General features: G+C 44.2%; 1 protein-coding gene across 3 annotated transcripts in view; it reads right to left on the reverse strand.

The window, feature by feature from the left end:
- INTU (inturned planar cell polarity protein) overlaps positions 1–12,969 on the reverse strand; it is a 1,700,152-nt gene that overhangs the window by 641,617 nt on the left and 1,045,566 nt on the right. For all 3 annotated transcript variants that reach the window (XM_069631109.1, XM_069631111.1, XM_069631110.1), the window contains exon 9: positions 10,785–10,838. In XM_069631109.1, the coding sequence (XP_069487210.1) occupies positions 10,785–10,838 (54 nt within the window). The remainder of the gene's footprint in view (positions 1–10,784; positions 10,839–12,969) is intronic.

Below are 12,969 nucleotides of genomic sequence, written 5' to 3' on the forward strand. Positions count from 1 at the left end.
GCGCACGCCTCCCAGTGGTGGTCGGGCCCCAGGTACTGAAGGCAGAGTGCATGGGGGCCTGGCAACGAGCGGTCGCATGAAGCACATCGCGTGAATCCTCCTGCAGCTGACATGCACTGGGGAGGAAAGGAAGGGAGGTTAAATAAGATTGAAAAAATAAGAAGGGGAGCAAGCGGAAAGTTAAAAAAGTCTCTGCGCTGCTTGCCAGGTCCCACATCGTCAGTGCAGAAATAGTGCCTGGCGTGAGGCGCCGGAGGATGGGCCTTGACAGGCATTCCCACTACCGAGGCCACGCCCCACGCGCTATACTAAATTTAAAAGGGAAGCTCAATTTTTTACTGCCAAAGGTTTCGGTACCGTCCGCATGTTGGGGACGCCCACAAGGCTGGAGGAAAGGGGACGGGACATATGAGTACCAGTGACGTGGCCCCACGAGAAAGAATGTAATGGGAGTCATGGGAGACCCGGTAATCGTTTGGGAAATACTGCAAAGTCCCTCAGGGGTAATATCTCCCTCGGCACAGTAATTGCAGAGAAGGTATTAAGATTACAGAACACCTCTGGAGTAATCTCACAGTAACAGTCTTAAAACCAATATTGAAGAATACTACGGGAGTAATCTCCCTCGTCACAGTAATTACAGAGAATCTTGCTTACCAGTATAATCGAAAGGAAGATTGCAAAAGCGAAGAATGCTTCGGGAGAAATCTCATCACAATAATCATACGAGCCATTGAGAGCCAAGAAAGTTACAAGAGAGGTCTCTTTAACAATAGTGCTGTTGAGAATAGTGGAAGAAGCCAAGGATACTTGGGGAGTGATCTTCTTTGTTTCATTGCTCAAGGAGAAGACCAGGGAAGCCCGGGCTGTATGTTGTATTGAAAAGAAAGAACTGTTGGACATTTGGTGAAGCAAAGGAAAATCCCTGGGAGAAATTACAATGGCTCTTGAAGGCTGTCACCAGATACTATCCATAAACAGCCTTTAAGACTGATATAGTTTAATCAGGAGACAGGAGTCATTCTCCTGGTGACCTTACGTTTCTTTTGTTAGTGGTAGGGTCAGAGTAGGATGATTTTGGACAGAGGATAGACACTAAGTTAGCAACCACCCTGACGATGAGCACCCCAGTTAGAATTCAGTTAGTTAGGGCAAACCCTTTAGTTATAGGGAGAGAAAGGTCCTTTTTCTTTTTTTGTTAAATAAAACACTTAAAGGCATGGTCTAGTAAAAATTGTTATTGTCCTACGGGTCGGCCATGTTTTTTTAAGCCTAAGTGGCTCGATTTTAGAAAACTTTCCTATGGACCTTACCCGAGTTTTCATCCATTAAGCGCATGCGAAAACAGGCCTCAGGGAGCTGCCATTTTGTGATAATCCTATCACTTGCCGCATCGCCCTGGCTGACCTGCTTCTGCGGCACTAAATCAAATCGCCCACCCCTGAGCCTGTCATTATCAAAACATTCATATTCCCGCCTCTCTCCGTGATGTTACTGTGCTGCGTAGGCAAACACGCCCAGTCGTCTTCTATGCGACTCCTAACAGAACCCGGAAACCAACACAGACCATCTCACAACACAGCGCGCCACAATTCGGAATATGAAACTGTACTTTAAAATCAAACAGCAACACGGTACATTTGGTAAAGTACATTTATTTGACATTAAATGTTTAGAGAATATTCAGAAATTGCCATATGAACTCCGAAAGCCATTTATTTTCTTTTATCTGTATCGGCAAATCCGTATAAGTTTATATTGAGTCACGCGCTGTTCCTTTATGGTACACAGGGTGTTGGTTTTCGTTAAAAGAAGCACTATAGAAGCATGGTGAACCGCAAGGCTGTTCCATCAACTAGGCACTAGTCCATCGTAAAGGTTGATATGTTGCTTCTAGCCACTAGTACAGCGTAAGGGCATGTGGGCCCTTGGCGATCGTCCCATAAAATTGTCAGTGTGCTCCAGGTGTCTGTTGAAAAAACCATCTGCCGGTGTCTCAAACCGATGACAGTAGCAGAACGGGATCAAATACCTGTTATGAAAACAAAAAAAATATTTTATTTATTACGGCCGATCAGAAACTATTTGCTTGCAAGGATAGTTCAATGGAGTATGTTCGGCTCTAAAATCAATGCGAAAAGTAACGAAATAAATCGAGGCCAACAAACAATGAGAAACGACAGTTTGTCTACATGCGTGTGGAATGATATGATATGGCATTTGTAACGCGCCTATACAAAAGTGTTTCAAGGCGCGACGAGGCAGGGGGGGAACAAGGGCAGACAGACAACGATCCTACTAGGCCAGGTGTCTTTCAGATCGCGCAAGAGGAAGGGGAGAGGGGGGTAAAAGTGCTGTACATGGTTAGTAGAATACAAGATAAATAATAGGACCAGCTGGTGGCAAGTGCAAGGTAAATGCCGGGAGAAGGGGCTGAAGGATACAGAGACAGTCCCGTAGTGCAGGTAGGCAGTGCAGGGAAAAGTGGCTGGGCCAAGGACCGAGATCGGTGAGACCTGTGGACCTGCATGCCCATGTGCCCACTACGAACACGTTTTCCTTGCTTTTCCTAGCGCTTCATTCATTCATTTATTCATGCATCCATTCATTAATTCGTCATTCCGGTATAAAAGCGTCTAAAGATTTACTCACATTATATTTTAAATTTCCATTGTGTCTCTGCGTAATGCAGTCTGTAAATCCGACCGTGCTCTTGACAACGATTTTTCATATACTGAACTAAAATGAAACTCGTCTAGTTTCTGAATTTTCTGCCTTATCGTCTCTTACGTTATTGCGCACCCCCTTCAAATGAAGTTCTTTCGGCATGGTCCCTGTGTCAAGGTAAAAAAACAATAGACCCTTATACTTCCAGTGCGACTTGTGGGCCTCTTCTGGGCGCGAGCTGAAAATCAAAGCCGCTGTCCTCCTCATTCTTTATTTGCAACATCCCGTAGTAAAGGCATCTGTGAGAACTTGAAATTTATAATCCCTCTATGTAGTGCGCCACAATGTGCAAATGCGAACTGGCTTCTCTCCCAAATGCCACGGCCCGCTTGGCGCGTTCTAAGGCCCCCAATTTTGTCCCCGGTGTCTGCGAGCTTTGCAGCCCCAAAGAATCATAACTATGGAGACATTTAATTTTTGGTGGAAGGTCAGGGAAAGTATAAAGTACCACAGGAGTTGAGTTAAAAGTGAGATTTATTGTTCGTTTGTTTGTTTTATTATTTGCAATACGCAAGCCTCCCCCCCGTTAACAGTGCGCAACAGTGCGCAGCATTTACATTTACATGAGATGAGACATGAGAAAAATATATACATACACATATATGAGGTGAATAGAGAGAATTCAAAGATGACACGCAGCTTGTTCGCCACCCATGATGGTGAAGGTAGGGGTTAGGGTTACAGGTACACTGTACAATAACATTTATTTACAAAAAGACAATCGTATTGCAATTATTTAAACCGGGATTTGTACTTCACAACCAGCTGTGCTTCGGGTGGACATGGCACAGTTGCAATTTTCGGTGGCAATGGATCACTGCTCTGCACAGAAACTTCCAAAATTCCATATCTGTGCTTCTCTAACACAGCAACAATAAGGCCTTTCACAAAGTCGAACTGCATTTCATCATAGACTGGTTTGATCACCCATTGCTTACTTCGTTTTGAAAACACCTTAGTGTAGCGAGGCATCCTTACTTAACCCCTAGTCCTAGATTGTTCACGTCCGACATTGCTGTTATGGGCCAAGACCGCTAGTAGAGTGTGATGTTTCATGCCCCGAAAGCTAAAATGCAAGCGCTTTGGCCTGTACTTTAGGCAAATATTGTGGAACACCTCCAAATCTCCTGTGTGACAGAATTCTGTCAGTCCTCTCAAATCTCTTGATAGAGTTTTGTCGAAAACAATCTTCTCAATGGCTTTGTGCGTCGGTGAAGATGGAATCAACCACTTCTTCTTCCATGCCTCCTCTGGGGACAAAGGGTCATGTTCACATTGGTGGAAATGTAGGTTTTCTGACCAGCGGTGAACGTTGGTACAGTGGTGCATCACTGACCGCCATTTTTCAAGTAGTATTTCCACTGATCCTTCACAAGTTTTTGAGCTCCACCAAAGATGGTTGGTGATAGACTGGGACCACTTTCAAAACCTTTTTTTTTCCTGCAGCCGAGATTTTCTTAGTGATTGATTTAGCAAGATGCCATACGTCAAATTGATGATTAATAAGCGGGAACTGCTCTCTCATCGTCTTGGCAATTGAAACGTGTCTGTCCGTGGCTATGAGGTCGATGTGCATTCCCCTTGATTGTAGATATTCCACTGATTTTATAAATCCTAGTTTCTCCATGGCCACTGAGGATGTACATTGTGTTACCTGCACGACCACCAAACTCACAATTTTCTTACTATCCATGTCCTGAAAGTGGTAGGTGCAGTACTTGGCAGAAAATCCAGGGCTGTCGCACTGCCCATCGCCGGCTAGCCTGAAACGTTTCCCTTCGAATGTACTTGCTAGAGGCAATTGTTCAATTTTCCAAGCATCACTAATGGCCGGAAACAGATAATCACGTTGGCATATGTAGTACAGCGATTTAGAAATGAAATGGAGTCCCACAAACTGAAAGAAAGCCTCTAATTTTCTAAAACTGGAGCCACTAAAAAGTGATGCAGCTGCACACAGTAGATTGCCTGCTGGCATATTCCCCAGCATTGTTTGTGCAGACCATGAGAACCTATGATTTAATCGACAGGCGGCATTTATTTTGACGTTACTGTCTTTTATTTGACGAGTCACATTAATCAATGGCTTCCCACATACTTTCCCTCTAACTGAATGCCCACATTTCAGCATACTTATAATATCCATCAAACAACTGTCGAATACAATGTATTTGCTCTCTTTCATTAGACTGTCATCCTGCGTCAACGTTGTTTCGGCCTGTGACGTTGCGGAGATTTCAACACATTGGAAAGTAATATCGCTGCTATCAAGTTCTGATGCGTCTATGGATGCTGCGGCTGGTTCATTCTCTGTCATTTCGACATCTGCTACTTCAACATTGATGGGACAACACAACAATGTCGACATGTTTTTGGGTGGCAATTTTTTGGCGGGTGTAGATTGTGTGAATTGATCTGCAACTACTTCTGAGCTATCTTCAATACATTCAATATCATGTTCTTGTGGTGGTGCGGTTGCACTGTAGCAATGGTCCAATGCAACTTTGCTGTATTCTCCAAACACAGTTAATTCATGTTCTGGCCATTGGACATGAGCATCTCGAGCCTGAACACGCCTCGCCTCAATTAATAGTTCCTCCATAGTGTACATGGTCTGACAAGCAACACCTCTCATTCGCTTCAGTGTCTGTGTATGTATAGTTCTGACACCCACGGGTAACTAGAAGAGAGATTGGAAAAGGGATGTTCAGTTTAAACACAAGATAAAGTGTAGTCCAATTGACTGGAAAAAAACATAAAATAGTCCCCAACACAAACATTTTTTTAAAGTTATGAACTGTTTGTAACTAACCTTTTTTTGGTTTTTTTTCTTTGCAACTTTTTTGACTCGACCTTCAACATCTGCACGCTGTAGCTCCGATTCGTTTCCGCATGTCCTCCCTTCCTCTTGCGCTGCAACGACTATATTTTCTGTATCCGCATAGACAGCACAGAATGAGGCTCCATCGTCTCCCTGAAACATAGTACTTTCATTACTATGTATCAAAATATTGTTAGCATAAAACACACGTGAGGACGAACACAAAGGTACATCTCAATAGCCAAACACGATTTAAACATTGTGTGCAACAATCAAACGACAGGTATTCGACCTGTGATGATCTATTTCGATGGAACTGTCAGTATCCATACCTATGGCTCTGCATGGACTGCCATGAATTGGAGAGGAGGCATCAGCATCTCCCTGAAACACAGTACTTGCATTAGTATGCTTTTCAATATTGGAAACATAACACACACTTGGGGTCGACGGCACAGGTACATATAAAGAGATAACCACAAATGATGCATTGTCTAAAAGAATCAAGGAAAATCTAAATATGATCACATTTCATCGACTTATTTCTCCGATTTATTTACATCTGCATCATCTAAATGGGATGTTGTGATTTTAGTGGAAGCTCTGTCGTCTCCCTGAAACACAGCACTTGCGTTAATAGGGAAGAAAGTATAGCAAATGGAATCACGTTATATGATCACGCATGATGGAGCTGTCAGTATCCGTACCTCGTGCTGCTGAAGAATATCTATGGATGTTGCAAATGTAGTGCGCACTTCCGAAAGCTGTTGCGCCGATTTGTATATGCATGGTCCCGCTTCCACTTCCCCTGGAATTACTTGAATGTCAGGCTCCGCATCAAGTGCAGGGGTTGACGCTCCATCAACTGCCTGAAACATAGTACTTGCATTAGTGAGGATTACAATAGTGAAAACATAACACACACCTGGGGTCGACAGCACAGGTACATATCAACGGCTAACCACGAATTAAACATTGTGTAGAACAATCAAACGACAAGAATTCCAGCTCTGCTGATGACGCTCGATGGAGCTGTCAGTATCCATACCTCCTGTTGGTGAAGAACATCTAGAAATGTTGTAGATGTGGTGTACGCTTCAGCATCTCCCTGAAAGACAGTACTTGCATTAGTATGGATAACACTAATTATAACTGAAAACAAACACCAGTGGACGATAACTAAGGTGTATATCAATTGGAAAGGAATAACCAAACATTTGGTAAAATAATTACACGATAGAATAAAACTATTACTTGACATGCATAAAACAAGTCTGTAGCGGATTAGCCTAGTAAGATTACCTGATACGCGCTAGAAGTGGTTGATAACTGCGACCACGTCAAGGATGTAGAATGTTCTTGCTTCAGATTCAAGGGATAGTCAAGAAGTTGTAAAGGTAAATTAATGATTGATAATGAAATGCCAATATTAAAAATAGCCATGTAAGGTGACAGAATACTTGAAAAATGCTCAATACAGCACAGTTCCCTGTTCCCATATATATACATTTCGTTTGTGGGTTATGAAATCGAAAAAGAATATATTGATAAATGTCATTATTCAAAAAGCTATACACTCATATCAATATCGAAATTATTACAAGGGATAGAACACCTACAATATCAATTAATCCATTCGGCTACCTACACACTACCGCAAGGCCTAAAGCTAAATCTGGACACTTGACTCACCGGTGGCGGAATGTGGACGAATAGAGTGGGAATAGCGTTTGAGCAATTTCCGTGTCGTTCGCCGTTTATTCTTCCTTGTTACCCAAGATGTGGTACCGATCACTCCTCTTGTCCTGTAAAACTTGTTGGACTCTACTTTCCAGCTCATCCAGTGGATATCCGCAATGTCTGACCCATTCTCTTATTCGATCAACAGTTTTCGGGAATACATGCATTGTAGTGCCTTCAGATTTCGCATGGGTCTTCGAAGGGTAACCGCTAATCGAACAGGCATGCATTGTTGATAAATCTGAAAAGTAAATATCGACATTATTATACAATCTTCATGAATAAAGATTTGATACAAAAGTAAAAGAATCATACAATGATCAATGCAGGGTTTGTTTTGGTCGCAGGAACTATACCAGTTCATTATGTGCGGCTTAGTATTTGCATAAGTTGCAGAAATGTATAAATGATGTGACTAAAATCTGAACATGTGACTCGTCCCTTGGATGTTCTGTCTTGCACGAGAAGGAAACATGCTTACATTATAGACTGGACCCCCGAAGGATGCAATTCGATGACAATAGACAAAGATGAAAATAAATAGATCTATTGATAGCATAGCAATGGAAACTCAAGTCAATAGCAATGAGACCAATGAACATAGCACTATTGTGTACTCTACTCGCAAATAGATAGAAATTTAAAAATCTGCGAAATAGGACTAGGGTACATTGCCTTACCGTGACCAACAAACAGTTGGATTCAGCAAGCAGAGCAGTATGTTGCAGGAGAATAGGTGGGTGGCCACAGGTAGCACACTGATGGGTTTGCTCTAAGCGGTCACAGACGTTCACGGATAGCACGACGACGAGCAGATTAGCGTAGATCTCAGTGGTTGCCAGGTAGCACGTTTAGGAAGTTGACTTGCAAAGCACAAAGAATTTCTCATGGGACATATCAAGTGGTTTATAAAGTATTAGAAACAGGGGTGTGTTTGTGAATGAATGACGTATGTATGTCATGGTTTTAGGGGGGCGGCCTGCTTCAAAGGGAGGCCTGACTGGAGACACGGGGTCTGAGGAGGCCATGTGAGCGATGGCCCCTTCGCGCGGGATACCTTTTGAAGTGTACATGCTGTTTGGCACCTTGGCCGTTTGCGCCCGTGACACCCCCCATGCCAGCGCTCATCCCCGGGTGCGAACCGCCTTTGATAGAGGGGGTGGGATGGATGCGCCTGGGGCGTGCAGATAAGGCACAGGAAGACTGCTGAATGGAGACACACTTATGTGGATTGCAGGGGGGCGGCCTGCTTCAAGGGGAGGTCTGGCTGGAGACACGGGGTCTGAGGAGGCCATGTGAGCGATGGCCCCTGGGAGTGGGATACCTTTTGAAGTGTACATGTTGTTTGGCATCTTGGCCGTTCGCGCCCCAGACAGCCCCACATGCCAGCGCTCATCCACGGGTGCGAACTGCCTTTGATAGTATATCGTTGCTTATCAATAACAAATGCCACGTACCGGAGATTCTTGTGAGCACAGACCCACACTTCAACCGGTGTATTATAGTGGTCAAGACCCTTAACCTAAGGCCTGTATAATCCAATGGTAATTGTTAGTATAGATATATGTGTGACTTTTATAGAGACATAACCTACTGAAAGACTTTGAACAAGTGTTATTTAGTGCATGCATTATCGAGAATATTTTATGTTAGCTTAGATAGATAGTGACCACACTGCTTCACAGCGACCAGACCTTCACCCATTCGGAGCACAGATGTCCGACGTCCATCCTTGAATGGAGATACACTTGATTCATTTAAAAAAATCCAAACAACCGTTGTTAAAATATATGTGGTGTTTTATTTTGTATCTTATTTTCATGACACAAAAATACAAGACTTTAAAGATTATACAGGTCAGGTTGCAGCACAGCGAGAGAAAATCCCCTGTACTGACCGCTGTCACTCGGGAACGTTTCTCTTATGGCACGAACGGCACAGGCGGGTATCACTCTTCAAACGCGGTGTCCAAGCCTCCCGTGGAGCCACCATGTAAAGGAACGGTAGGCCACCAGCCTGTACCACCTGTGAAAAGGAATGAAACAAACTGTTTTTAAATGACCAAGATAAGTTTAATAAACGCTTGTTGTCAATGACAATTCTTGTAACTAATGGCATTCTGCACGGACAAATGCTATTTAGACAATGCACACTATTGAACGACTTTCATGCGTTACTATGATATGAATATATAATTTTGGATATAGTAGAAGAACATGAAATAGGAGTGGCATGACAAGCAGAGTATACTTACTCGTTACTCGGATTACGAGGACGAACAGTTGCGCGAAGTCATCATTATTCTCAACACGGCCCGTGTGAGGCAGGCTGCCCTGAGGTCTGGCAGCTCGTTGATGCATTGCGGTCGTGGCTCGCCTTCCGAAATGTAGGCCAGGCATCCCGAGTTTTCTCGGCAGCAGCAGTTCTCGTCCTCGGTTGGCATTAGCTCGCACCGATTGCATGTGCGATTGCATGCGGTGGAGACGCTGTCCATGCGACTAGGCCCAGGCTCTTCATCTGTTGAATCGTCCTCCCAACTGCCGTCCGAATCCCCATCGTTTTCGCGCGCTTCCTTTTCCAGTAGTTCCTCCTCAGTATACTCAGGCTCGTACATGTAGGGCATTATTGTAGGCATTGTGTGGTAAACAAAGTAAAATAATTTACAGAGATGGTACAGGTGTTCACACGGACTACAAGCGGCGAAGGTAGCTGACCAGAGCACAGAAACGAGTCACAGAACACTCAAAGTAACACAGAGAGAGGAATGGAATCGAAAATCTGCTGCTGTGTGTTGGGAAACGGTCTGTTTATACTTATTGAGGAAAAAGGCGTCCTGCCATTTCCATGAGACACGTCATTAGCTGAGGCGCAGCGATTGTTGACACGAGACGTGCTTTGGCGTTGGGAAATGGGCAGTACGAGTCTGCTGATGGCAGGCTCAGGGGCGGGGGATTTGATTTAGTACCGCAGAAGCAGGTCAGCCAGGGCGATGCGGCAAGTGATAGGATTATCACAAAATGGCAGCTCCCTGGTGCCTGTTTTCGCGTGCGTTTAATGGACGAAAATTCGGGTAAGGTCCATAGGAAAGTTTTCTAAAATCGAGCCACTTAGGCTTAAAAAAACATGGCCGACCCGTAGGGACAATAAACATTTTTACTAGACCATGCCTTTAAGATGAAATGCCACCTCTTTGTCCAAATCCTTCTTCTGACTCACCACACATTCCTCACTAAGGGCTCTTTAAATAAGGTGCGCCGGCCTTTGGAAACTAAGAGTGCCATCCACAGAAGAGAAACTGCCTCCACCACGTGGTCACAGCTCGCGAATAAGAGCACCACTGCTGCATGCCTTAAGAGTGCTAGGGCAGTTGGTACAACCTTAATGTGGCACAGTCTTGGTCCGCAGCTAGGTAAAGTAATTTTAAGAGGTAAACAATATCCAAGATTTTTAAAAGCTACTGGGAAAAATAGACATTTTAATATGTGGTCTTTCTTACCATTTCAGCAAAATCAGCCGCTTCCAAATCACTCAGTGCTGCATCAATATCCATCTGAAAAAAGCAATTTTATTTGAAAGAAACGTCGACAAAACAATTTTTAAAAGCAGCATTTCCCAATACGTTCAAACCCATGGTAAACAGAACATTATTCTTTTAGACTTGTGCGCTGGAAACTGCTTTATTTATATATGACAAATCAAATCTGCACAATGCACATGTTTAAAATGGCATATTCCACATAGAACAAACCCTTTTGCAGTGATCTACCCAGGACTAAGGGCATGCTGATTTTTCATTTTAAGGAATGCACTGAATATGCGTTTCAAAAAATAAAATACTTTTGGAGGGCACACACTTCATATTTAACAAAACAAAGCTTAAGCGGTCAAGGTTTCTCATAAAACTGCAGGGTGCTGCACCCTACATAAGGGCTATAAGGGGTTCTAAGCAGATCACTACACAATGATTAGAGTACTCCTTGTGCAATAGCAATCCTGGGCATACACTGAGAAGAAGATGCCTCTTACAACTGATGAAGTAATGGGCCATCTTTTCTTATTTATTCAAAGTTTATTTTTCAACTTTTCATCATTAAACACAGTATATGCAACATCGTGACAATGTAATAGATCAGACTTTGTGCATTAGCACTGAATCCATACCAATTCTATGGCAAGACAGAGGCAAGCATTATGCTTTACTTCTTTATTACTGCCCCTTACAGCAATTCAACTTAAATACATATTTTACTCCCTTTAAAACTTGGTAACACGTTTTGTTTTCTTCTCAGCACCCCTGGAGCCTCAAAACAAAATCCGGGGTAACATAGTTTTGAAACTGAGGTAAAATGTCTCTAGAACTACAAATCCCCATACTCCTCTGGGATCAGGTAGTCCTAGCCAGACCATCTCGTCCAATCAGGCTCAACCCATGGCTTTAACAGAGACCCTTTCTGATCCCAACTGTTGCAGTCATCTCCCAGTCATTCAGCGAAAAGGAAGTGGCGAAGAACCTGCAAGCTTCATTGGATACTATCGCAAAGTGGTACAGCGACTGGCGGATAGAACTCAACACCAGCAAGACAACTGCAACGCTGTTCACCAGAAAGAAGATCAAGGAGCACCCACCCATCAGCCTCAACGGGGAGACCATCAAATGGGAGAGCAGCAGCCGCTACCTCGGTGTGACCCTGGACAGCAAACTCAACTGGGAAAGCCACATCGAGAATACTCAGCAGAAGGCAACAGGAAAGATGGCAGCGCTGTACCCACTCCTGAAGAGCAAGTCCAGGCCCCTCCCGACAAAGATTAACGTCTACAAGGCGATCATCAGACCAACGCTGACTTATGCCTCCCCAGCATGGATGACCTGCCATGAGCGACACCGGAAGAGTCTTCAGATAGTCCAGAACAAGGCCCTGCGGATATCGTCTGGAGCTCCAATCTTCACAAGGATAGCAGACCTTCACAGAGACCTGGACATCGAGATGTTGGATGAACATCTAGCGAAGCTGAGTAAGAACTTCTGCCAAGAACTGGATCAGAACCCGAACCCTCTGATCAGAAGACTCACTGCCACCACTGCAAACCCCTTCGACCGCTACCCGCGGCCCATCACTGCGAAGACCCTGTGAAACCAGCCCAACTGTGACAAGACCACACAGACCAAGAAGAATACAAACCCACGACTACACACTCAACCCGAGAAGATGGAGTAATGAGGCTCAAGCCTCGGTATCCAAAAAATCACCGCTGATGGATAAAAACATATCAGCAAGAAGAAGAACAAGCGCTGCCAACTCCTCTTTCTTTGTGCTGCCCCAAAACGAAGTACCTTTCATTGTGTTACCATGTTATGCGTGAAGTGTTTTAACTTAATAAGCACGACCGCGCACATGCTTAGGCATTAAGCGACTGCTTTGAAGCAAACAGAACATATTGGTACAAGCATCCCGAGCTTACTTGAGGTGACGGTAGTATCAATTCAGAAGCGTTTTTCGCTTCATTGCGGTGTACCGTGGCTACCCGCGACGTTCGTTTCATTAAGGGTTTTTTCCCTTCAGGAGGCCGGGCCGGAGCTGTGAGCAATCACGCTCTCACCAGGCAACCAGCTCCACCTCCCTAGATCCATACGCGTATGCTCAACAAGCGGTTTTTCCCCCCGCCTGGGCTTTAGGACCCAG

This window comes from Ambystoma mexicanum, chromosome 6q (assembly GCF_040938575.1).
Source record: "Ambystoma mexicanum isolate Mex_15411 chromosome 6q, UKY_AmexF1_1, whole genome shotgun sequence".
Lineage (NCBI taxonomy): Eukaryota > Metazoa > Chordata > Amphibia > Caudata > Ambystomatidae > Ambystoma > Ambystoma mexicanum.